This window comes from Trachypithecus francoisi, unplaced genomic scaffold, assembly GCF_009764315.1.
Source record: "Trachypithecus francoisi isolate TF-2019V2 unplaced genomic scaffold, Tfra_2.0 Lachesis_group10, whole genome shotgun sequence".
Lineage (NCBI taxonomy): Eukaryota > Metazoa > Chordata > Mammalia > Primates > Cercopithecidae > Trachypithecus > Trachypithecus francoisi.
The window spans coordinates 128,212,527-128,239,521 of record NW_022681455.1 but is presented as its reverse complement, the minus strand read 5'-3'; the positions used below and the strand labels follow the sequence as shown (position 1 = coordinate 128,239,521).

General features: G+C 47.7%; 1 protein-coding gene and 1 pseudogene across 6 annotated transcripts in view; both read left to right on the top strand.

Moving 5' to 3' along the window:
* Positions 1 to 26,995, top strand: part of ZCCHC14 (zinc finger CCHC-type containing 14) — an 88,188-nt gene that overhangs the window by 40,757 nt on the left and 20,436 nt on the right. For 5 of the 6 annotated variants that reach the window (XR_004439037.1, XM_033219258.1, XM_033219260.1 and 2 more), the window contains exon 3: positions 19,515 to 19,588. Coding sequence is in view for 5 of the 6 variants with exons in the window: in XM_033219258.1 (XP_033075149.1) it covers positions 19,515 to 19,588 (74 nt within the window). In the remaining variant the exon portion in view is untranslated. Of the gene's footprint in view, positions 1 to 5,056; positions 5,095 to 12,945; positions 12,954 to 19,514; positions 19,589 to 26,995 lie in introns of those variants that run through there. The other variant, XM_033219261.1, reaches the window with a different exon arrangement.
* On the top strand, positions 2,801 to 2,946 carry LOC117088951 (annotated as a pseudogene).

Here is a 26,995-nt window from a genome sequence, read left to right as displayed (position 1 = left end):
TGTACCCTGCTTTATGCTTTCCCTGAGCCGTCTTACCTGAGCCTGTTCTGCAGCCACTATCCCTCTCTCGGTGGCTTTCAGCTCTGAGTTCAGCTGAGACTCTTGCAGACTCCAAGTCCTTGTCAGCCACTGGTAACGTGAATATTTTCACCCATGCAGCCAGTGGGTACACAGTCGCCTGCCCAGCATGGAGCTGCCAGCTCCTGCATGCCCTCAACATGGTTCCAATATTTGTGATTGATCCCAGCAATCGAGTGCTTAGAGCAGAAACCTGGAAGTCCAAGGCAGCTTCTCTCCCACATGGTGGCTCTGGCCCTGCGAGGCTGTCACCGTTTCTTCCCCGTCATCTGGGCCTCCATCTTATATGTCACTTCATGCGTCCCTCTGTCTTTGGCCTTGCCCCTCTTCAGTCTGTCTGTCAAGTAGGGACCAGTCCAGTACACCCTGTGTCACTGCACGCCCCTGCTTACGGCTTGTCCGCGGTGGCTCAGGGACGCTGCAGTCAGCCCACACTTGCCCAGCCCCGCGCCGTGCAGGGAGAGCCGGGATTCCTTTTGCTCAGGCGAGGACATGTGGCTTTGAGGGATGAAATAACTGCCCAGGCTCATGAGCTAGAAAGTATCACATTTCAAACCAAGACATCTGAATGCAGCAGACCTGCAGGATTTCTTTTCCATATTTACTGTGGTGTCACCAGCCAGGGAGCTGCTGCCTCTGTGTGACCTTCTTCCTTCCCCGTGTCAGCTCCTGACACTCCCCTTCCGCTCTGAGGCAAACAGCACTGTCCTGCTCCCGGGCCCTGACTGCAGCATCCCTCTGCCCAGAATAGACCCTGCCCTTGAAGCCTAGCGCAGCATCCTTTGAACCTTTTCATTTTTATGTCACTTACGGCTGGCACTGCGCTTAGAGCATACTCATGCCGAGCAGAATGTTTTCCTTAATATGTAAATAAGTGACATTCCTAGGGCCCCTAAATTCAAGTGCCACATCACTCATCATTAAAAATGGAAATTTGGGCGCAGTGGCACAAACCTGCAATCCCAGCACTTCGGAAGGCCGAGTTGAGTGGATCACCTGAGGGTCAGGAGTTTGAGACCAGCCTGACCAACATGGTAAAACCCCATCTCTACTTAAAATATAAAAGTTAGCCCACGCGCCTGTAATATCAGCCACTTGGGAGGCCGAGACAGGAGAGTTGCTTGAGTCCGGGAGGTGAAGGTTGTAGTGAGCCAGGATCACACCATTGCACTCCAGCCTGGGCAACAAGAGCAAAATTCTATCTCAAAAAAAAAGGCTGAGCGCGATGTCTCACGCCTGTAATCCTAGCACTTTGGGAGGCCGAGGCGGGCGGATCACCTGAGGTCACGCGTTTGAGACCAACCTGGCTAACATGGTGAAACCCTATTTCTACTAAAAATATAAAAAATTAGCTGGGCATGGTGGCATGCACCTGTAAACCCCAGCTACTCGGGAGGCTAAGGCAGGAGAATCGCCTGAACCCAGGAGGCGGAGGTTGCTGTGAGCTGAGATCGTGCCATTACACTCCAGCTTGGGCAACAAGAGCAAAACTCCATCTCAAAAAAAAAAAGAAAGGGTGTTCATTTCCTGTTTTTGCTACTTTAAAAATATTATCAGGCGCAGTGGCTTACGCACTTTGGGAGGCCGAGGCAGGCAGATCACTTGAGCTCAGGAGTTCCACACGAGCCTGCGCAACATGGTGAAAACCCTTCTCTACAAAAAATACAAAAATTAGCCAGGCATGGTGGCACACGTCTATAATCCCAGCTACTCAGGAGACTGAGGCAGGAGAACTGCTTGAGCCTGGCAGGTGGAGGTTGTGATGAGCCAAGATCATGCCATTACACTCTAGTCTGGGCAACAGGAGTGAAAGCCTGTCTCCAAAAAAAAAAAAAAAAAGAGAATCTATTGTCTGCTTTATGTTTTACGAATTATTCACTACTTTTATTTCTCTTTGTGAAGAACAAATGAAATTAACACAATGTAGCTAGATAATAACCAAAGAAAAATAAATTATATCATGTTCTTAAGTATAATATGGTATGTCCTAAAAAGATGTAGGGAAGAAGCAGCAGTTTCATCAGTGTGATAGTGAATGTTCACATTCTAACAACAGCTAAAAGAAGTAATGCTTCTAAAAATTATCCCATTAACATAGACAAGTAAAGTGAGAAAGTAAGTTGATATTTTAGGAAAATTATTATTTAACTGCTAGTCTTAAGAATACAGTTTTCCAATTTTTAAATGAAAACTGGCTTTTGGCAATAAAATTTTAAAGCAGGAAGTATCTGGTGTGATTGTGGTACAGCTCTTAGTTCAGGTGTGAAGACATTTGGTTGTATTGTATAGAACTTAGAAGAAGGGGTGTCTCCTGGAAAACAGTCCTGGTTCTTTTTCTCTCTTTTTTCTTTTCTTTTTCTTTTCTTTTCTTTTCTTTTCTTTTTTTTTTTTTTTTTGAGACAGGGTCTCACTCTGTTGTCCAGGCTGGAGTGTAGTGCCTCAGTTTTTCAGCTCACTGCAGCCTTGACCTCTGGGGTCCTCCTGCCTCAGCCTCCCGAGTAACTGAGACCACAGGCGCACACCACCATGCCCAGCTAACTTTCATATTTTTGTAGAGACAGGGTTTCAACATATTGGCCAGGCTGGTCTTGAACTCCTGGGCTCACGCCATCCACCCACCTTGGCCTCCCAAAGTGCTGGGATCACAAGTGTGAGCCCCACTCCTGGCTTATCCCAGGTCATTTTTTAAACTCTCCCCTCTACTATGAATATTCCCTTTATTATCGCTTCTCGGCCTTTTGGCTAAGATCAAGTGTGAATATTCCCTTTACTGTGATTTTTTTTTTTTTTTTTTTTTTTTTTTTTGAGACGGAGTCTCGCTCTGTCGCCCAGGCTGGAGTGCAGTGGCCGGATCTCAGCTCACTGCAAGCTCCGCCTCCCGGGTTTATGCCATTCTCCTGCCTCAGCCTCCCGAGTAGCTGGGACCACAGACGCCCACCACCTCGCCCGGCTAGTTTTTTTGTATTTTTTAGTAGAGACGGGGTTTCACCGTGTTAGCCAGGATGGTCTCGATCTCCCGACCTCGTGATCCGCCCGTCTCGGCCTCCCAAAGTGCTGGGATTACAGGCTTGAGCCACCGTGCCCGGCCTTTACTGTGATTTTTTAAGCATAATTTTGGTAATTATTGAAGTGGTTTCTTATTATTGAGAATAGAGATTAAACCACTTAATAAAGATACCTTGAAAGCAAATTAAAGAACGACATTTGGCAGAAAACTACTGGATTTTTTCTCTAGGTCTCTGTTGACCTAAAGAGAAAGAGATTGGGGTTTGCTCTCTTGGTGGCGTTGCTGAGTTGGTGGGGGTCTGTCGCTGCACCTCTGCTGCTGAGTGCTCTTCTCTCCTTCGTGATCATGGATGGAGGGCCTAGGAGCCCAGGAACCATGGTGCCCTTTCCCCTGCCCCCTGCCCCTCACCCTCTCTTCCCTGCATCTATCCCTTCCTACTTCTCTTCATAGTTTTAGGGATAGGAACATTAAAGTGTACCCAATTATTTTTATAAGGTTTTGTTCTAGAGAAAGGATGTAAGGAAGCTTGTAAAGACAGACCACAACAGGATTAAGAGACGCCTGGGATGTGTTGGTCAGCCACAGCTGTGTTAACAGCCGACTAGCAGAGCTCAGGAGCACCCAAGATGAGCGCCTTCCTCACGGATGAGCCAGCATGGGCTGGCTGCTGTCAGCTGAGCTATGCTGGGTGACTGTTCAGGTCATAGTGGCTGGAGTGGCTCTGACTCAGGTGTCCCTCATCCTCCTTGAACTGGTGACCAAGGGCACGTGGGAGCCGTGAGGATTCGTAAGGCTGAGCTTGGGCCGGCACACGGTCATTTCTGCCTCTGTGATGTCCACAGTGAGTCTCATGGCCACACCCCCGAATTCAAGGATAGGAAGGTCTACACCACCGTAAGCCAGCCACAGCATGGATTTCAGTGTGACAAAGGGTAAAGAACTGTGGCAGAGAATTCAGACTACTGCAAAGTACACAGATAATTCAGAGAACAGAGGCTGATCATTTTGATAAGTATCCTACTTAGGGAAACCCGTTAACATTCTCTGGGAGGTTGAGGGGATATTGCATTTGTCAGATGAAAGCTGGGTGCCATGATAAAAGAAAAAATGAAGACCAAGAAAGAGTTGTTGGGATGTAAAAGTGACCGCCAGAACAAAACATTCAGTAGTGTTCGAGGATTGCTGAACGTGGAGATACAAGGTAGAGAGAAGGTGAGTGGCGCAGACGGGCGGCCAAGCTCGGCCTCTGAAACTTCAGCAGGGTGTCTGGAAGAGAAGATGAAAGGAAGGAGCGCATTCAGCACGCATGGGCAGAACACGGCCTCGTGAGTCTTCCCTCAAAAGGGCAGACTGAGTGCTGAGAAAGGTGAGTTGAAAACACCCACATCGAGATGCATTGTTGTATCTGATAAGGGATCAAGAAATGATCTTACGCATTTTCAAAGGAGAACAACAAAACAGATCTCACCTGTGAAGAAACCAGAATCAGGCTAACTTGGACTTGCTGTTTGCAACAGTGGATGCCAGAGGACTGTGGAAAGTCAAGTTTTGAATGAAAGTTATTTTCATTCAGAATAATTCAAAACATTTCAGATTTTGGAGCATTTTGGATTTCAGATTTTCGGATTAGGAATACAACCTGTATATGGAAATGGAAGAAGTTAATGATTGTGAAGATTATCTTCCTATAGAAGAATGGTATGCATTCCAAACAGTAGATTACACATATATTAATGCAATTAGGTTTTTTCCACCAACAGAAGAAAGAAAGGCAGTTAACTCCAGAGGACTCATACCTTCATGCTTATACACACAAATTGTCCAGGGATGCCGTGATTCAAGTCACCAGTCATCAGGGAAATACACATCAAAGCCACGGGAGAGTATCATTTCTATTCACCGGGGTGATGAAAGTCAGAAGGACAAAATAGCGAATGTTAGGATCAGAAGCAGCGGGAGCTCATCCACAGCTGATAGGAGGGTAAAATGCTACAATCATTAAGAAAACAGTTTGGCATTTCTTATGAAGTGATGAATGTATCTTATATTCCTGCAGTTCTCATCCTAGGGAATTCATCCCAAAGAAATGAAAGGGTACGTCCACACCAGCACTTGTAGATGAAGGCTTATAGCAGCTTATGCATAATAGCCACAAACTGGACACAACCCAGATGTCCATGAGTGGGAGAATATGGATAAACAAACTGTGGTGTATTTATACAAGGGAAGAGAACTCAGTCATTTTCAAAACTAATACATGTAACCACATAGGAATCTCAAAAATACAATGTTGAATGAAAGCAGGACCCATGTATGGTCCTGTTTATATGATGTTCAAGACTTTTTAGAGAATTGAAAAGCACTGCGTCTTGATTCAAGGATTAGTGATCACACGGGTATATAAATTTACCCAAACTCATTGAATTGTACACTTCAGATCTCTGCATTTTGCTCTATGTGAATTTTGCCTGCAATTAAAAAAAAAAAAATAATACCTGACCCCCTTGCCATTTCACACAGACCCTTTGCAGTCTGGCAGGTCTCCTGCTTTGCTGCCTGCTTTGTTCCCCCTGGCCCAAAATATGTGTGGCTGGAGGGGTGAGGTCTGTTTCTTCCCCCATCTTTAAGAATGTGTATGTGTCTTTTAAGACTCTGCCCCAAAAGAGCTTTACCGGAATGTCTTTTCCTAGTCTGTTGGCAGAATTCTGTCTTCCTCTTGAGTCTTAGATGATGTTATATGTATTCTGAATGTGAAAATTCTCACGTGGTATTTGTTACTAAATTGTCTTCCCGTAGAGAATGTTGGTTTGCTGGCCGGGCACAGTGGCTCACACCTGTAATCCCAGCACTTTGGGAGGCCAGGTCAGGTAGATCACCTGAGGTCAGGAGTTCGAGACCAGCCTGGCCAACATGGCGAAACCCCATCTCTACTAAGAATACAAAAAAAACTAACCAGGCATGGTGGTGCGTGCTTGTAATCCCAGCTACTCGGGAGGCTGAGGCAGGAGAATCGCTTGAACCTGGGAGGGGGAGGTTGCAGTGAACCAAGATCACGCCACTACATTCCAGCTTGGGTGGCAGAGCAAAACTGTGTCTCAAAAAAAAAAAAAAAAGCAAAGGAAAAAAAGTCAAGTTTGCTGACCTTGGCTGTAAACCAAGGAGAGCAAAGCCACTTTGTCACCATCTCATTTGCTCAAAAGGTAGTTTGTTGTCAGCATTTCCACTGACACTCTGATTCAGGAGCTGGCAAGCTTTTTCCGTAAAGGGCCAGGTGATTCATGTTTTTGTGTTTGTGGGTCATGTATAGTCTCTGTCTCATAATTTTTGTTTTTAGGAACGAGTCTCCCTCTGTTGCCCAGGCCAGAGTGCAGTGGTGCAATTCCAGCTCATTGTAACCTCCGCCTTACAGGTTCAAGTGATTCTCTTACTTCAGCCTCCGGAATAGCTGAGATGACGGGTGTGTGCCACCAGTCCCAGCTAATTTTTGTATTTTTATTGGAGACGAGGTTTTGCCATGTTGGCCAGGCTGGTCTCAAATTTCTGACCTCAAGTGATCCATCTGCCTCGGTCTCCCAAAGTGCTGGGATTACAGGCGTGAGCCACCGTGCCTTGCCGATTATTTTTTTAATAACTCTTTTTTTTTTTTAAAGACAGAGTTTCGCTCGTATTGCCCAGGCTGGAGTGCAATGGCACAATTTTGGCTCACTGCAACCTCCACCTCCTGGGTTCAAGTGATTGTTTTGCCTCAGCCTCCCAAATAGCTGGGACTACAGGCAAGTGCCACCACACCTAGCTAATTTTGTATTTTTAATAGAAATGGGCTTTTATCATGTTGTCTAGGCCTGTCTCAAACTCCTGACCTCAGGTGATCCACCCACCTCAGCCTCCCAAAGTGCTGGGATTACAGGCATGAGCCACTGCGCCCAGCCTTAAAATAACTCTTTAAAAAGGAATGTAAAAGCCATTCTTAACTCTCAGGAGATATAGTTTGCCAACCTCTCTTATTTACATTTTGTTGTTGTTGTTTTGCTTGTTTGTCTTTGAGAGGGAGTTTCACTCTTATTGCCCATGCTGGAGTGCGATGGCGTGATCTTGACTCACTGCAACCTCCGCCTCCTGGGTTAAGCGATTCTCCTGCCTCAGCCTCCCAAGTAGCTGGGAGTACAGGTGTGTACTACCATGCCCAGCTAATTTTTGTATTTTTAGTAGAGATGGAGTTTCACCATATTGGCCAGGCTGGTCTTGAACTCCTGGACCTCAGGTGATCTGTTCACCTTGGCCTCCCAAAGTGCTGGGATTACAGGCATGAGCCACCGTGTCCGGCCAAAATTGTTTAAAATTTAAGAGAAATACTGTTGATGTTTGGAGTAAGGAGTACCTAAAAATATTTTTTAAATCAATTGATTGGGAAGATGATAGGCCTAGAAAAATAAGATAAAATAAGTTGATTTCTAAACATCTTGCGTAATTATATAGAACCTTCTTTAATTAAAAAATTAGTTTTCCTTCAACAATTATTATTTAATTAAAATTGGGCATCAAAAGAGACACTACAACTCTGTTCTGGAAAAATGTTTGTGATGTGCTCGGATTTTGCCCTGGTCTTCAGTTCTTGGCCAGATGGTCAGCATGTGTGTTTCTCAGGCCAGCACGTCATCACATAGTTGCAGCGGCTGAGCCCACACGCCGTGGCTTGAGGGACTATCTGGTAATAAAATATCAAAGGAAACTTCAAAGGAACATCTGATCACATGGTGGCCTGTTAAATCCTATACCAAGTAATTCCTGAAGATTTGGAAGAATGGATTATGATCTTTCAGAGTAAAAACAAAATACAGGAAGATAACACAGCAATCATAATTAACTAGAAAAAAATAAATTCAACCTCTCCAACCAAACAAATAAGAAGCACTGACAGACAATGCCTTTCTTCTGATGGTACACACTGAGGGAATAGATCAACGTCTTTAAATATGGTTCAGTTCGGGCCAGCTGCAGTGGCTCACGCCTGTAATCCCGGCACTTTGGGAGGCCGAAGCGGGCGAATCATGAGGTCAAGAGATCAAGACCATCCTGGTCAACATGGTGAAACCCTGTCTCTACTAAAAATACAAAACTTAGCTGGACGTGGTGGCGGGCACCTGTAGTCCCAGCTGCTTTGGAGCTGGAGGCAGGAGAATCGCTTGAACCCAGGAGGCGGAGGTTGCAGTAAGCTGAGATCATACCGCTGCACTGCAGCCTGGAGACAGAGCGAGACTCCATCTCAAAAAAAAAAAGGTTATTTTGAAAAACAGAATCACAAATTTACAGAAAAGTTGTAACTACAATATAAAGAACTTTCCTGAAACATTGGGAGTGAATTGTGGATCTGATCCCCCAACATCCCCAAATCTTGATCATGTGTTTCCCGCAAACAATGGCTTTCTCTTCCATCACCACACAGTACAGCCATCAAGATCAGGACGTTGGCATTGAGATGTCACCATCCTCTAATTCTCAGGCTTATTCCCATTCCGGCCATTGTCCCAGTAATGCCTTTTATACCCAGAGGGTCAAGTTCTGAATCCCAGGGTGCATTTGGCCTCCTTTGTGTCCTTTGGTAGCTGCTCCTCTGTCTTTCACGACCCGGATACTTCAGAAGATTATGAACCACTAATTCTGCCAACCATCCCGCAATCTGGGTTTGTTCGATGCTTCTCCTGACTTGATTCAGGCCGTACATCTTTGCCAGGAACACGCTACGCTGCTCTCGCCGTGTCCCGTCGGGTGGTACAAGCTCTCAATTTGTTCCGTTACTGATGACAGTCACTTTATTAATTTTCATGCTCTCTGCCAGGATTCTCCTGTGTAAAAATTACTTTCCAACTAGATGAATAGTCTGTTTCTTTTTTTTTTTTTTTGAGACGGAGTCTTGCTCTGTCGCCCCGGCTGGAGTGCAGTGGCCGGATCTCAGCTCACTGCAAGCTCCGCCTCCCAGGTTTACGCCATTCTCCTGCCTCAGCCTCCTGAGTAGCTGGGACTACGGGCGCCCGCCACCTCGCCCGGCTAGTTTTTTGTGTTTTTTAGTAGAGACGGGGTTTCACCGTGTTAGCCTGGATGGTCTCGATCTCCTGACCTCGTGATCCGCCCGTCTCAGCCTCCCAAAGTGCTGGGATTACAGGCTTGAGCCACCGCGCCCGGCCTGTTTGGTTCTTTACATCTGAATTTGCACAGGCTTTCCGTCTGTCTGTGCATCTCAAGAGTGTGTGCCCCTCCCTGTTGGGGCATTGTGACAGTAACTGCTTCGGTGTCTTTGGTAGTTCTAGCATCTGTGTCATCTCAGTGTTGGGATCTGTTGATTTTCTTGAATAGTATGATACGAGACTCTGACTCATCTTTAATGCTACAGAGAATGGTGATGTTTTTGGTTTGGAGCAGTTGACCTGGTTGGGTTCTGACAGCAAGTTCTGTGCAGCCTTCTGTGGGGTGTGGCTGTGGTGCCAGCTCCATTTTCCAAGCTTTGGCGGTGCTGTTTGACCTCGTCCTTCGGGGGCATTGCCCGCCGTCCAACCTGAGACTGGTGGAGGTGTGTTCTGCAGTTGAGATTCTTACATGGGCAGCCCCAGGGTGAACGCGTCAACAACGTCACAGGGTTGCTCCCCTGAAATCTTCCCTCTCTGCTGTCCTTCTGTCCTTCCAGTTCACAAGGACTCCCCTTTTTGGTCCTCCATCTGGAAAGCTAGAGCTTTAACCCTCTCTGCTGTGCACTTCAGTGACCATTCCTATCTTTGTGGGAGGACAGAGAGAAGAAAAGGCAGTGAGGAGGTGTCACCCCACCTGGAATCACAGCCCCCACATCAGAGAGGAAGGTCTCCCTTCCAGGAGCTTTTGTTGCTGCTCCCTCTTACCTGGAGCCAGAGTCTCCCAACACTGTGTTTTCATAGACCATCTTTAGTTCATTTCCCCTGAAACACAGGTTGGCCCCAAAAAAGTAAGAGGAAAGTCGTAACAACTTTACCTAAGAGTGCCCTTTTAATGCATTAGAATGTATGGCTATTTATTGATGAATTATTTTTAATCTCCGAGTTGTCAGTTGTGCCTTTAAGAAAAACATCTTTTCCTATGATAAGGCCCTTACCCTTTATTTGCTAAAATCAGAGTTCTAGTTCAGATTTTGTTTTGTGTTCTGGCTCTGGAGGCACCAATGGAGTAACACTGGTGTGTTTATGTTGGAGAGGAGCTTTGTGTTGTCTTTCAAACTTGAATCCAATAGAACTACAGATTTAAACAATAAACATGAATGGGAGATAAGGAAAATCAAAGACAAAAACAGAGAAATGGACTTAATAAAAGATTTTTGTACATAAATACTTCTTCTGACCCCAAGACAAAGCCAGGAAAGATGAAGCATATTTTCTATGATTTGAAATTAAGATAATGTAGGTGACTCTATTAGTAATCAGCTTGAGTATTTATATGAAAGTGTATGGGAGGCCGGGCGCGGTGGCTCACGCCTGTAATTCCAGCACTTTGGGAGTTCGAGGCTGGTGGATCACGAGGTCAGGAGGTAGAGACCATCCTGGCTAACACGGTGAAACCCCGTCTCTACCAAAAATACAAAAAATCAGCTGGACGTCATGGCGGGCGCCTGTAGTCCCAGCTACTCGGGAGGCTGAGGCAGGAGAATGGCGTGAACCCAAGACGTGGAGCTTGCAGTGAGCTCAGATCACACCACTGCACCCCGTCCTGGGTGACAGAGTGAGACTCTATCTCAAAAAAAAAAAAAGAAAAGAAAAGAAAGTGTATGGGAACAGTCGCATATATATTATAGCAGATAGAAGACTGACTTTGGAGTATTTCTATGCTTTCATCTGAAAATGAAGGGCTGCGCCAGGCGTGAAGGTGCAGGGCCTGTAATCCCAGCACTTTGGGAGGCCAAGGCAGGCAGATCACTTGAGTCCAGGAGTTCCAGACCAGCCTGGGTGACATGGCGAAACCCCATGTCTACAAAAAAAAAGTACAAAAATCGTCTGGGCATGGTGATGCATGGCTGTAAACCCAGCTGCTCAGAAGGCTGAGGTGGGTGGATCACTTGAACCCAGGAGTTCGAGGCTGCAGTGAGCCAAGATCATACCACTGCACTTTTCAGCCTGGGTGACAGTGTGAGACCCTGTCAAAAAGAAAATGAAGGGCATTTTGTTGTGAGGAATCGGTTTATGGATAGTCTGGGATGTGGCCAGTGTCCTCTGGATACTTCCCTGTTCGGTGCCTTCCTGAAACGTGTTGCAAATTCTGTTGTTATAAAATGTCTGGTCTCTTTGTCTAAAACTTTAGAATCACCTGGGCACAGTGGCTCATGCCTGTAATCCCAGCACTTTGGGAGGTCAGGGTGTGTGGATCACCTGAGGTTAGGAGTTCGAGACCAGCCTGACCAACATGGCAAAACCCTGTCTCTACTAAAAATGCAAAAATTAACTGGGCGCGGTGGTGTGCACCTATAATCCCAGTTATTGGGTAGGCTGAGGCACAAGAATTGCTTGAACTCAGGAGGTGGAGGTTGCAGTGAGCTGAGATTGAGCCACTGCACTCCAGCCTGGGTGACAGAGCAAAGCTCTGTCTTTGAAAAAGAATTGTAAACATAAAAGCATACTGTTGCATGCATTTCAGTCAGTGAATTCAAAGTGGCCTGTTAGGCGAGGCACAGTGGCTTTCACCTGTAGTCTTGGCTGTGTGGAAAGCTGAGGCAGGAAGATTGTTGGAGCCCTGGAGTTTGAGTGCAGCCTGGGTAACAGCCAGGACCCATCTCTAAAATAAACTTTTGAAAATGCTTGTCAGTAGCATAAAATTGTGTGGGAAAATGTTTGGTTCCTTTTAATTAAAGGATGTAGAGAGCTGCTGGTAGACAGCAAAATAATCTACAGCTATTGTGCTGATTGTCCTGAGGTTTGATTTACCAACCTAGTCATTGTAGAATTAGATATGTAAGATACAGAATTGATGTGGTTACCTGTATTTTGACTTTGGAACATTTTAATCATCCTCTAAGACCTTGTTTGTTTAAATTGTATGTGGTTTTTTAATGTAACTTATAAGATGTATTTATTTTCTATGGATATCTCATAGTTAGACATATATCTTTTGGATTGGAGGTGCATGTGATATTTTGACATATGTATATAATGTGTAGTGATCAAATCAGAGTAGCTGAGCTATCTCAAGCTTTAATGTTTTTATTTTTTAATTTATAGGAATATCATAGGTTTTTGATTCAGTTTTGCTTTACTTGGGAAATTGCACTTGGTCATTAAGGCAAAATGCCAAGTGAGAGACTGCTTAGCAGAGTGAGGAGTGAGAACTTTTGGCCAGGTGTGGTGGCTCACGCCTGTAATCCCAGCACTTTGGGAGGCTGAGGTGGGCGAATCACAGGGTCAGAAGATTGAGACCAGCCTGGCCAACATAGTGAAACCCCCCATCACTACTAAAAATACAAAAATTAGCTGGGCGTGGTGGCGCGTGCCTGTAGTCTCAGTTGCTCAGGAGGCTGAGGCAGGAGAATGAACCTGGGAGGCAGAGCTTGCAGTGAGCCAAGATTGCGCCACTGCACTCCAGCCTGGGCGACAGAGCGAGACTCCCTCTCAAAAAAAAAAAAAAAAAAAGTACTTGTATGAGGGTCGTCCTTTCCCCCAGGCTGTTGGGAATCCTATAAAGAGGATTCCATAATCCATACCCAGGCACTTCAGAAAGGAAACTGAGTTAGTAATATTCATGGCTTGTCTTAGCTCGTTTAAATAGCAATTCAGTGGTCAATTTAGCTCCTAGGTTTTTGAGTCCCCTACAAACCAGAAGTACATCTTAACCAAATAATACAATTTGCTTATTAGTAACAAAGGTGAGGCAGGACACTTTGCTTCTGGAGCCATAGGCTCCTTAGAGATAAATCAGTTGTATTTCGGGGACTCCACTGTAGGGCCCTCTCCTATTCCTCAGGAGCGGGAAGAAGACCAGGGCAGTGCTAACAGTGGGCCTGGGCCCCGTGTGAATGCCCCAACAGGGCCCTTTATTTTATATCTTTATACTCATTAGGGCCATTTTCTGTTTTTGTTCATATCTGGTTACAAACTATTGGTCCTTTTAAACTACTATCCCCATTAACAAATGAGGAAGCAGACACAAAACTGACTTTAGTTACTGAATGAATATTTGAACTTAGGTCTTGGGAGGCATCATTCCATCTCCTTCCTGTGTGTCGTTAACTGTGACATTAACTGTGAGATGCTGCTGGCTGGAAGACTTTCTCTGTACCTAAAAAAGTAAACGCATTGCCCACAAAACTAACACGCTGCTTTTTATTGGTTATAGTTTTATTGAAAAAGCTCTTTAAGGCCGGGTGCGGTGGCTCACGCCTGTAATCCCAGCACTTTGGGGGGCTGAGGCGGGCGGATCACAAGGTCAGGAGATCAAGGCCATCCTGGCTAACACAGTGGAACCCCCGTCTCTACTAAAAATTAAAAAAATTAGCCGGGCGTGGTGGCGGGTGCCTGTCGTCCCAGCTACTCGGGAGGCTGAGGCAGGAGAATGGTGTGAACCCGGAAGGCGGAGCTTGCAGTGAGCTGAGATTGTGCCGTTGGACTCCAGCCTGGGCAACAGAGCAAGACTCCGTCTCAAAAAAAAAAAAAAGAAAAAGCCCTTTAAGACTTGGCTGCAGAGTTTCATACTATCATTCTTGTACAGGCATAGAAAGGAAAATACCCAAATAAATGAGGTAAGGTGCTCCTGCAGTTGATGCACAGTCCAGCTCCTGTGCATCCCGTCCAGCTGGCTGGGTCGAGGCATCCGTGCCTCGTGTGCAGTGGGCTCTGTGTGCCATGCAGTGCCGCATCACCGCAGCATCGGAGCACACGCCCGGTCATTGTTTTGGGGTTTTTCCTAAGCTACTCTACCTGCTTTTAAGCTACTGTACCTGGTTACTGGCTCTTTCCTCATTTTCTCCATAGGTGGCAGGCTGTCACAACCATGATATTCCTGCCACATGGCCAGCAGCAGGTGTGAGATGTCCCTGGCGTCTGATTGTAGAGGTATTGAAGTGTAAAAAGAAAAAATCAGAAACTGTTACCTTGGCATCGAAACACCGCAGTGTGGTGCAGTTGGACCAAAGGGAGGCCTGACTTCCGACATCACCATTCTTACTCCAGCTTCCCCCTTTTCAGTTACATTAGAGTACTGGTTTCTAAATGCTACTAGGTATTGATGCAGTTATGAAATGATAGTCTATGTGATTATACATTTTATCCAAGGCGGTGTGATGTAACTTGTAAGACTTGAGGAAAATGCCTATTGTGTACCTGGAATGAGAAAAGAAGAAAGGTTTGAACAGACATTTCAGAGGGAAAAGTACATCATCCTTTGTGTTCTTATTTCAGAAGGAGGGCACAGGCCTGGCCCCGCCTCGGGTCCCTTTGCCCCAGCCCTGTTTGTGCCCACACAGGCCTGCCTGGGCGCGGTGCTGAGCAGCCTCAGTGCTCCAGGAGAGCCTCCTCATGGCTTTGGTTGCCATGCGCTGTGGCCGAATCCCCGTGCACGCCAAACACTTTCTTCACGGAGGCTTTCTGGCCAGTGCGGATCCTGTCTTCGCAGTCCCTCTGGCTCTGCCCTCTCCTGTCAGGTGATGGGGTGCTGTTTGCCTCTAATTTTTTTTTTTTTGAGATGGAATTTCACTGTTGTTGCCCAGGCTGGAGTGCAGTGGCGTGAATCTCGGCTCACCACCACCTCTGCCTCCTGGGGTCAAGCCGTTCTCCTGCCTCAGCCTCCCAAGTAACTGGAATTACAGGCATGCACCACCATACCCGGCTAATTTTGTCTTTTTACTAGAGATGGGGTTTCTCCATGTTGGTCAGGCTGTTCTCGAACTCCTGACCTCAGGTGATCCACCTGCCTCAGCCTCCCAAAGTGCTGGGATTATAAGCATGAGCCACCGCGCCCGGCCGCCCCTGAATTTATCTAGGCATTTGCTTACGCTCCACAGAAGGCAGTGGGGTGACCAGGGAGGGAGGGGAAGGCAGCCACACTGGGGGCAGACTGGAAGTGGGTTGTAATGAGTGTCTGTGTGCAGATAGGTATTCGCTTTGAGATGGCAAAACCACATTACAGAAATGTGGGGAAAAGCTGCTCTTCACTTCGCCACCGTACACAGCTGTTCCCATCACTTTTGATCATTTAGTTTTAGTGTTTTCATTTCCATTTTAAACTAAACTGTCATCATGTTATGCATAGAATTTGTAATTTTCTACTTAATATCTAAGTCTTTTTTCTCTTTTTCTTTTAAGTTCTGGGGTACGTGTGCAGGATATGCAGGTTGTTACACAGGTAAATGTGTGCCATGGTGGGTTGCTGCACCCATCAACCCATCACTTAGGCATAAGCCTGGCATGCGTAAGCTATTTATCCCGATGCTCTATAAGCCTTTTTTTCTTGTTGTGGTTTTTAGAATCACGATCTGTAATGGCTCCAGAGTTGAGAGCGTGCTTAAATCCTTCCTGACCTTAACTCAGGCTGGTCACCCAGCCCCCGCACTAGCCCGGCCCCTCACTCCTTGTGCCTGGTCTTCCCTCTCTCCCAGGCTCCTCTTCTCAGCCTTCAGAGTCCACGGAGCCCACGGGGTCCAGGGCAGGAGTAGAGGGAGCCTCGCCGTGTCCCTCCTGGGCCTGGGGCTGCCCTGGCCGGGGGCGGCCACTGCTCAGGCTGGCCATTCTGCAGAGGGATACGCCAGCATTTGGGGCCTAGACTTGGAAATGCCTCTTTTATTTGAAAACAGCTGAATAACATTCATCTGCTTTTCCCATTTTCCTGTCCAGATACGAGATATGAGTGAGTCACTTCCTACTCTCAGTCCAGATGGGGTTTTTTTCTTTTTACTTTTTTCATAAACTCTCATATTATTCAGTCCTGGGACATGAGGTACACATGGTGTCTGTGTCCAGGGAGAATGCTGACTACATGTTTCTGTATTCATTGACACTATATGTTGTTTAAAAAAGTAAAATATATGGATTAGAGTGATGTCATTGTGGGAAGTTTTAGAAGTACTGCTTTAGAAAAACATAAAAGCTATGTATTTGCTGACAGTCTGAGGAAGTCAGGCAGGAACAGCGTGTGGTTTCACTGAGTGAACATCAGCAGGACTGTGCAGCCTCTAAATGTGCTGTGCTCTTTGTTTTGCCAGAAAGGAAATAAACATTTGTATTTTTTATAGTAATTCCTTCCTGTGAGGTGCTATTTTAAGCTTAAAGAACTCTAAGCCGAGTGGACTCCCACATCTGTGAGATGCACGAGGGTCCCTGGTGGAGCAGGTGATGCTGCTGGGAGGGGCAGCGCCCGCTGCCTTGTGCTCCATGACCCTCGAAGCACCTGCAGGGTGACCTGGGACGTGGCCGGGTATTCGTGGCACATGCTGGGGAGCGAGCGAGGATGGTTGGTTCAGCTCAGGGTCGGCTGGCTCCTTCTGCAGAACACAGGGAGTCGGTGTCATTGGCTCCGGGAGCAGAGTGGTGTCTGGCACAGGTCCTCAGCCGTGGCATCATGGGGCGGCCACAGAGGACATGCAGATGGGGGCGTGGTGGAGGCCCACAGAGCTGCTCACGGACGGGCGGGTGTTGGTTTAGACAGCGCTGTCTAGGAGCACACGGCCCAGCGTGGCAGCCACTAGCCTCCTGTGGCTGCAGAACCCTCAGCATGGTTCTTCAGGACAACTGGGGGGTTGAACGTTTAATTTGATTCATTCTTTTTTTTTTTGAGATGGAGTCTCGCTCTGTCGCCCAGGCTGGAGTGCAGTGGTGCGACCTTGGCTCACTGCAAGCTCCGCCTCCCGGGTTCATGCCATTCTCCTGCCTCAGCCTCCCGAGTAGCTGGGACTACAGGCACCCACCATAACACCCAGCTAATTTTTTGTATTTTTAGTAGAGGCGGAGTTTCACCATGTTAGCCAGGATGGTCTTGATCTCCTGACCTCGTGATCCGCCCGCCTCGGCCTCCCAAAGTCCTAGGATTACAGGCGTGAGCCACCGCACCCGGCCAATTTTATTCATTCTTAATTAACTTAACTTGTCACAGGTGATTTGGGCAGTGCAGGCTTAGAACCATCCCCAGAGCGTGTGCACAGAGCAGGTCCTTCTCTAGGGGAGGTTCGTGTATGTTAGGAGAAGAAGTTGTGTGGCCAAAAAATGTGGGGAATTGTTTAAAAAATTATTAGGTACTGTAGGACTTCTCAGAGTCCTTAATATTCTAATGTACATTGACAGTTCACAAGGAGTTTCTAAGATTTTTTTTCCCCAGAAAACTTTCATTTTTTAGAGACGAAGTCTCACTCTGTTGCCTGGGCTGGAGTGCAGTGGTGCGATCTTGGCTCGCTGCAACCTCTGCCTCCCGGGTTCAAGCGATTCTCCTGCCACAGCCTCCCGAGTAGCTGGGATTACAGGCGCCTGCCACTACGCCCAGCTACTTTTTTGTATTTTTTTTTTTTTTTTTTTTTTTTTTGAGGCGGAGTCTCCCTCTGTCGCCCGGACTGGAGTGCAGTGGCCGGATCTCAGCTCACTGCAAGCTCCGCCTCCCGGGTTTACGCCATTCTCCTGCCTCAGCCTCCCGAGTAGCTGGGACTACAGGCGCCCGCCGCCTCGCCCGGCTAGTTTTTTTTTGTATTTTTAGTAGAGACGGGGTTTCACCGTGTTCGCCAGGATGGTCTCGATCTCCTGACCTCGTGATCCGCCCGTCTCAGCCTCCCAAAGTGCTGGGATTACAGGCTTGAGCCACCGCGCCCGGCTTTTTTGTATTTTTAATAGAGACAGGGATTCACCATATTGGCCAGGCTGCTCTCGATCTCGTGGCCTTGTGATGCGTCTGCCTCGGCCCCCCAGAGTGCTGGGATACCAGGCGTGAATCACTGCTCTCAGCTGCCCCAAAATACTTTTTGGCCATACAGGTTTTTGAGGTGGCCGTGACCTTGTGTGAGCACTGGCGTCCGTGGAGAGGGCTCTGGAGGGTGTTGGTGCGGGAGACCAGGAGGTCTTTGGGTGCCTGCAGGAAGTGTCACATTCACAGTTCTGAGAAGTTGTGTTGAGTATTTCACGTTGGACAAAGTTAGATTCTACAAATTAGCAGATATCCCCGTCGCACACGGCCAGGTGGCCTCTAGACCCAGCGAAGGCTGGTGGAGGAAGGCAGGAGAATGCTCCCGTAGGCTCTTTCCCAGTTATGTGTGAAGCTGCGGCATGGGGCTCCTGGCGCCTGAGAAGTGTGGAAGCTGGCAGAGCCGGGTGTGCTGGGCAGCGAGAAGCATCAGCGCTGGATCGGCAGGGCAGGCCTGCTGTGATACGACTGAGTCGGAAACTACAGCACGTTCCATACGCGGCTGTTTTGTTTTGAGCAGATATTTGGGCTCATTTAAAAATGGTGCTTAAGACCTAATTGTATCATCTTATTTTTGATGAGAAAAACACGCACCAGTGTACGGGAAAACGGGATGAGTAAGCTGATGCCTTCCGGGCTGCCTGGTGAGGCCTCTCGTCCCTGTCGCCGTCCATCCTGTGCAGCTTCATTCACTGCAGCCTGGTTCTGCTCTGAGACAGTGCTCTCTATCTTCCTGATTCCCCCAGGACTGCTGTTCTGGTCTCCTCATCCTTGCCCTCACAGAGAAGGATGAGAATGAATTCTGTTGAAAAGAAAGGCCAGGCATGGTGGCTCACGCCAGCAGTTCGGGAGGCTGAGGTGGGTGGATCACCTGAGGTCAGGAGTTTGAGACCAACCTGGCCAACATGACAAAACCTCTTCTCTTCTAAAATTACAAAAATCAGCCAGGCATGGTGGTGCGTGCACCTGTAATACCAGCTACTGAGGAGGCTGAGGCACGAGAATCGCTTGAACCCAGTAGGCAGAGGTTGCAGTGAGCTGCCGAGACAGATTAAGACTCTGTCTCAAAAAAAAAAAAAAGAAAAGAAAAGGAAATACATGGAAGAGGCTCCCAGGTGACTGTGTTCTTGGGGAAATACTGTCTAAAACAGTCACAATTGAAAATGCTGAGCATTAGCTTTTCAGAAGTTGGGACAGATTCGTAACGGTTTTGAGGGTGAACGCAGGAGGCTGCACAGATACTCAGTTGTAGCTGCATCTGGGCTCTTGCTGGGTCCATAAACGTATGTCAGTACTCCGGAGCTGTTTACTGCCCTTGCATTGCCAGATGTGGCTTTGCTTTCCCTGCTTTCTGTAGCAAGCCTGCCCTGCATCGGTGCTGCTGCCCGCCTTCCTCTCTGGGCTCTGGTTCTAGGTGAGGCACCACTGAAGGGACAGGACAGCCTGGGTGCTGAGAACCTAATTTTGAAAACTGCTAAATATCAAATGCTAAATAATCATGTATATACTTCAAGCTCTTATTTCATTTTTGTTTTTTGTTTTACTTTTACAGTGAGTGTTGAAAAGATAGACCTGAAGGGATTATCACACACAAAAAATGACAGAAATGTTGAATGTTCCTTTGAGGTAAGATGCTAAGTTTTTTTCCCCTCTCTCCTGTAAGGGTAGGAAGGAAACACTTACCCTGGAGATGCTTTTCTTTACCTCGCTAAGGCTGTGCCTTAGGCAAAGCCCTGTGCCAGTGCTGTATAGGAAGCTGGCTCTGGGCTCAGGGTGGGCCGTCTCCAGGGTGGGGATTGTTGGCTGCGGGGCCTCTACAGGCGGGAAGGGTGGGAGCTCGGGCAGGGCCTGGGGTTGTCAGTTGAGGTGTGAATGGTGCATACCACACGGGGCTCTAGCAGAACTGGTTGAGGCAGCCTGCAGAGCAACGCACACAGAACCTGGGTCTATGGTGCCTGTGGGGACTGGTGATGAAAGCTCCTTGGTCTGGACAGGGAACCCTCCCTAAACTGACATGCTTAGCTGCTGGGGGCTGGTCACTGAAGTTGGGTACCACAGAGAATCAGGAGAGTTGAGCAGTGTTGTGTTTCTGGGTGACCCCCGGTGACCAGGGTCGAGACGGCCAGAAGCCCATTTCCCTCTCACAGCAGGGCGTGCCCGAGGCCACCCCGCTCCCTGGTCGCTGTGCCCCATCAGAACCTCAGGGTGCCCTTAGGGGTACAGGCCTCCTCTGGCTATTCTGACCTCCCTAGGATGTTGACCTCTGCTCCCAGCCCGAAGTGGCAGCCAGGACACCAGTCCTCACGCGTTCATCCTGGGCAGCAGGATGCAGGAGGAGGAAAGGCAGACTTGAAATCTTGCTCTTAAGGAACATTCCTGAAAGCAGCCTCTAGACACTTCACTTACATTTTATTGGCCAGATTTACTTTTTTTGTCCCACCTGGATGCCTAAGTGGCTGGAAAGTGTGTCCCGGCTGACGGTGCCCAGCTCCCAGTCAGGGCTCTGTTAGGAACCCTGGCAGGGGCATATACTCCTTGGACCATGTGTGCGTCAAGTACTGACAGCGTCACTGGAGAGTGCTCTCCAGACAGAACTCCTGTGAGCATCTGGCATGATCCGCCTGTGCAGCTTACTGATTTTTTGAAGAGTATGGCTACACCAAAATACTTTAAACCTGTTTTCCACTAAAGGGACAAGTCTCCACTTGGTTTGGGAGACTGTGTTGTGACAAGCAGTTGTTACGCTGTGCGTTTTTCCTTTGAAAATGTAAGGAAAATCCTTAGCTGCTGAGGTTTGGAGGTTGCTGGTGCCTGTGATAGTAGTGCCAGAGTCTCGGCACCCACGGAGTTCCTGGGTCTCATGTCGTACAGCCCACGTGGAGCCCAGGGAAAGACGACAGGGACTCTCTGAGTGCCCTGGAACCCAGCAGAAATCCCAGTGGCCCTAGGTATTTGCTGACATTTTGCAGTGGTCGCGAGTGACACCTTCCTTCATTCCTTGCATTGCGGTGTCAGGCCTCTTCAGATACTAGTGGGGACTGTGCCCTGAAGAAGGTGCTGTGCACGGAGCTGTCTTCGCGTGCGGTCGTAACACAGTGGGCTTCAGTTTGCTCCCAATCCTTAGTCCAGTTATTTGTGGTGAGGAAGTCGGAAGTCAGGTCCACACAGTGTAAAGTGTGGGAACTTCATACAACCTGACCAACCAAAGCCTTGCTCTGCTCTGCTCTTCTCTTTTTTCTTTTCTCTCTCTCTCTTTTCTTTCTTGGTTTCTTTCTTTCTTTCTTTCTTTCTTGCAACAGTATCTTGCTCTGTCACCAGGCTGGAGTGCAGTGGCATGATCTTGGTTCACTACAGCCTCAACCTCCTGGGCTTAAGCAGTTCCCTCACCTTAGCCTCCCAGTAGCTGGGACCACAGGCACATGCCACCACACCCAAGCTAATTTTTGTACTTTTGTGGAGACGGGGTTTTACCATGTTGCTCAGGCTGGTCTCGAACTCCCCAGCTCAAGCTATCTGCCCGCCTCAGCCTCGCAAAATGCTGGGATTACAGGCATGAGCCATCACACCTGGCCATATTTTTCTATTTTAGAAATCAAGTTGATTCTGAAAGTTTGCAGGGCATGGTGGCTCACACCTGTAATCCCAGCACTTTGGGAGGCCAAGATGGGTGGATCACACGGGGTCAGGAGTTCAAGACCAGCCTGGCCAACATGGTGAAACCCTGTCTCTACTAAAAATACAAAAATTAGCCAGGCATGGTGGTGGGCACCTGTAGTCCCAGCTACTCAGGAGGCTGAGGCCGGGGAATCACTTGAACCCAGGAGGCAGAGGTTGCAGTGAGCTGAGATTGCACCATTGTACTCCAGCCTTGACAACAGAGCGAGACTCCATCTCAACAACAACAACAAAAAATCAAGTTAAAGTGATATGGGAAGAACTACAGTAATTTTGAAAAGAAGAAGCAAATTGGAAGACTCACACTACCTGATTTCAAGACTTCTCAAAACAGCAGGATCACAACGCCATGAGGCAGCAAAAGGGAAGGCAGCACAGAGGAGTGGGACAGAAGAGGCTCCAGATAGACTCACACACACATGCGGGGTCTGAAGGAGTGCTGGGAAGAAAGGATGCTCTTTTCAGCAGACACCCTGGAACAGACATCCGTATGCAGGAGAAGCAAGCCTTGCCTCCCGCCGCAGCCCTAACACCACATTAACTCAGAAGTGATCGGAGACCTAAATGTAAACCCAAAACAAAATTGCTAGGAGAAAACAAACTTTGTGATTTAAATTAGGTAAGGATTTCTGAGATACAGTGCCAAAAACATCCATAAAAGACAAAATCAATGAATTAGAATATATTAAAGTTTAAAACTTTCTCTTTGACACTATGAAGAGAATGAAAAGGCTCAGATTAGGAGAAAATATTTGCAAGTTGTGTAGCTGATGAAGGATTTATATATTCAGAATGTATAAAGAATTCTCAAAACTTTTTTTTTTTAAGAGATGGGGTCTCCGGCTAGGCGCGGTGCCTCACGCCTATAATCCCAGCACTTTGGGAGGCCAAGGCGGACGAATCACCTGAGGTCAGGAGTTTGAGACCTGCCTAGCCAAAATGACAAAACCCTGTCTCTAGTAAAAATAGAAAAATTAGCCGGGCGTGGTAGCTGCACCTGTAATCCCAGCTGCTTGGGAGGCTGAGGCAGGAGAACCGCTTGAAGCCAGGAGGTGGAGGTTGCAGTCAGCCAAGATCATGCTCCTGCACTCCAGCCTGAGCAACAAAAGCAAAACCTGTCTCAAAAAAAAAAAAAAAAAGAGATGGTATCTGCTTCTGGCTGGTCTTGAACTCTTGCCTCAAGAGATCCTCCTGTCCTGGACTCCTAGGGTTGCTGGGATCACAGGCATGAGCCTCCATGCCTAACAAGTTGCTTCCTGTTACTAAGTTTTGAGAGTTCTGCCAGGTGTAGACACATGCCTGCAGTTCCAGCTACTTGGGAGGCTGAGGCAGGAATATCCCTTGAGGCCAGGAGTTCAAGACCAGCCTGGGCAACAGTGAGACCCTGTCTCCACAAAGAAAAAAAAAAAAATGATGATTTGCCAAGGAAGATACGTAGGTGGCAAATAAACACATGTGAAAAGAGTCACCATCCTCATCATTAGGAGAATGCCAAGTCCCACAGTGAAAGAACACTGCACACCTCTTGAAATACTCAAATGAAAAACGCTGACCCCACCCACCTCAGGCTGCGGTGTGGAGGAGCTGGAATCACATTCACTGATTCACTGATGGTGGGAATGGGAAATGGGGCAGCCACTTCGGAAGACAGTTTCTTAAATAGTGTGACCCGTAAGTTCCAGCCTAGATATTTACCCTGGGGGAATTAAGCGCATGTTCATAAAAGATTCGTGCATGAGTGTTGATAGCAGCTTTGTTTGTAACATTCCAAGACTGTAAACAACCGAGATACCCGTTGACGGACGCGTGGACAGGCCAGCCCTGGTGTTATGTCCATGCAGTGGAATACCACCGGGCAATAATGCTGAGTGGTCTCAGAATGGACAACTGAGATGCTCAGCGATATGCATGAATCTCGTGTTGTGTGAAAGAAACTAGACGACTCCTTCCAAAAAGTATGGACTCGGTGAGTCCGTATATGAGTCCAGTTACATAAAATTCTAGAAAATGCAGACTCATCTGTAGCAACAGAAAGCAGTCAGTGGTTTCCTGGGGAGGGGCTGGGGGACACCTCAGGGGTGATGCTCCCTGCCGTGGTGGGGCGTGGCTCACGGGTGCCCTCAGATCAGAACAGCACGTGGACCCCTTTCAATACATGCAGTTCATCGTCAGTTATAATTCATTACAGCTCTTTTTGTTAAAAAAAAATACTTGAAGATTCAAACTTTTCCTTTTGTCCATAGAACCTTGACTAATGAAAATCAAGTTGTCCTTTAAGTTGTCCTTTGTAAGTGGAAATAAATAGCGATTATACTGTGACTAGAGCAATAAAACAGCATTCGTAGGAATGTCTGCCATACTTAAGTGAGGTAGAACAGTCTGTTGCTAACAGTATGGCAAGAATCAAAGAAACATTTTTTCTGAAAACTTTCCCTTATTCAGGGAGAAATAAATGACTTCTCCCTGCCCCACTGATTTTCTCAGCCTTGTTTCTCGTTTTAATTTTTATGTATCATTTTCCAGGATACAAATGACAGGTTACTGTTTTATAGGAAGATATACATAACTGGATTAAGATGACTTGAAGATGTACAAGCTTTTTTTCTATGGAGCTGGTTTTGATATTGCTGAAATTATAATTGCTAGTTCCTAGTTGCTGAGGAAATCAAATCAATAAGCAGGAAACAAATGATGGAACGTTTTTGATATAAAATCAGCATGTAGGCAGCTGAGGCAGGAGCATCACCTGGAGGCCGGGAGACTGCAACCAGCCTGGGCAACACAGTGAGCCCCGTCTCTTAAAAAAAAAAAAAAAAGAGAGAGAGAGGCCAAGGGCAGTGGCTCACACCTGTAATCCCAGCACTTTGGGAGGCTAAGGCAGGCGGATCGCTTGAGCCAGCCTGGGTGACATGGTGAAACCCCATCACTGCAAAAAAATACAAAAATTAGTTGGTCATTGTGGCACTCACCTATATTCCCAGCTACCGAGGAGGCTGAGGTGGGAGGATCAGTCAAGCCTGGGAGGTCATGGCTGCAGTGAGCCAAGATCATGCCACTGCACCCCAACTTGGGGGACAGTGAGAGACCTTGTCTCAAAAAAGAAAAAAAAAAATTATGAAACAGTACTAATAAACAACTCTTATTAAACCATCCTTTAAAGTCACTCGGACATTATTTTAATGTTATCTTTTCTTTGAAAGTTTATTTTTTCACTTGGGTGGCTGAGGCACAAGGATCACTTGAACCCATGGGCGGAGCTTGCAGTGGAGCTGAGATCGCGCCACTGCGCTCCAGCCTGGGCAACAGAGCAAAACTCTGTCTCAAAAAAAAAAAGTCATACCCCAAGCAACATTGACTGTTCTGAGGAAGCTGTCAGTCACTATTAGCAAAGAAGGAGTCCTGGCAAGTGAGGTTTCCCTGAGTCTCTGTTTTTAGCACGTGTGCATGTGCACGGTAGAGGGCCCAGTGATTCCTCAGGTGTTGCCAGAGCAGAGGCACTGGGCCGACCCTGCCTTCCAAGATTGGGGGACCTGTGGTGATGAGTGTGGCTGCAGAAGGTGACCCCTGGCGGAGCTGAGTGGTAGATTCTGGGTGTTTTCATGTCTCACTGGTATCCAACACTGTATTTCCCCTGCAGCTGTTTTGTGTTTGCTTATTCACAAGGACGTAGAAAACTGCTTCTTCCCCCACATCTTCCCGTTGGCTGGAACTGCTCTGGTGTGCATGCGAGCCCGCGTCCTGTCGGGTTTTCGCTCTGTTCTGTAGACGGCTGCCTCTTCCTGTCTTTAGTTGAGCGTTTCATTCCTACTGCCTGGTTTTCATTTCAGAGAACTCTTGAGCTCTGACAGTTCTTTTTTCATAGCATCTTGTTCTCAGCTATGCCTTTTTCTCTTAGCTTAGTAAGAGTATCAATGAAAATTTTTTAGTTTTCTTAGAAAGAGTCCATGCTTTCCCTCGGCTGCTGTGTTCTCCCTGCTGGCTTTGCCTGTCTCTGTGCTGGGCCTTGGCTCTCCTCAGATCTGGGGGGTACTGGGCTGCCTGTCCCCTCAAGGGTGTGGCTGGACCCTGCCCCCAGGGATGCCTGGCTGAGCCTGTTCTTGTGCAGAATGAGGCCGCGTGGCTTCAGGGGCTCCAGATGGGGAGACTGTGTAGAGAAACGCTGATGTTCAGAGCCAGTCCACAGTGAGTCGGAGGAACTAGACTCTGCATGTGAAGATGTCCTGAGCATGCATGGGCTGTGTGCACATTTGGCTTTGGGGTATGATTAAGATGCGTTAAAATTCATCCAGATAAGACTAAGTAGCTCTTCAGGGATGTGATAGAAAATGCTGTGCCAGGATCTAATTGGCAGCACTTTTTCTTGGTGAAATGTAAAGTAATGAGGCAGCTGGCCATGGATGCTTGTGAGTTTGGTTGGACACGTGTCCCCATAGTGCAGGTCAGGCAGGCATGACAAGAGGACGCTCTTCCTGCCCCCACGCCCCTCCAGCGGCCGGTTTGCCTCCTGGCGCTCCAGGGCAAGTGGGCAGGTGAGGTAGAGGCTTGGCTGGGTCTGGATCGTGCAGCTGCTGCAGCTTAGCCATCAGCCAGCATCACCTGCAGAGCGACGTGGGCTGGTCTCCGCCTGATCGTGTGGTCTCTGTTTCCAGTGTTCACTTTCTGACAGCTTTAGGGAGAAATGTGAGCGGCACCTGCAAGTCAGAGAAAAATGTATCCGAACACAAAGTAGAAGAGGTATGCGTAATTAAAGTGCATAACTGTTGGAAAAGCAGGTTGTCTATTTCAACATCAGATGATCTGTCCCTGCCACATTTTATCATTGGGGTGTTGGATTTCACGTTTTCCCTGGGTTAGGGCGCCATAGGAAAGATTCAGCCTGGAGGCAGGTGTAGGAGCTGTGCAGAGGAGATGTTTTCTGTGACACGCTTTACCTTGAAAGATACACGCTGTCAGCAGCGCGAGGGCCAGGCATCTTCATGGCAGGGGTTTGCGCCCATTGTTGGCGGTGTTCTTGGAGTTCTCTGTGGGGAGCAGCTTAGGAACCTATCCCCAAGATCTTTAGTGTTGAGAGATTTTAATATTTCAGGCAGAGAAGTAGCTCAAGCATTCTCTTCTCTCCTCTCCCCTCCCCTCCCCTCTTCTTTTTTGAGATGGAGTTTCGCTCTTGTTGCCCAGCCTGGAGGGCAGTGGTGTGATCTCAGCTCACTGCAACCTCCACCTCTTGGATTCAAGCAATTCTCCCACCTCTGCCCCCCGTGTAGCTGGGATTATAGGCGCCCACCACCACACCTGGCTAATTTTGTATTTTTAGTAGAGACGGGGTTTCTCCATGTTGGTCAGGCTGGTCTGGAACGCCTG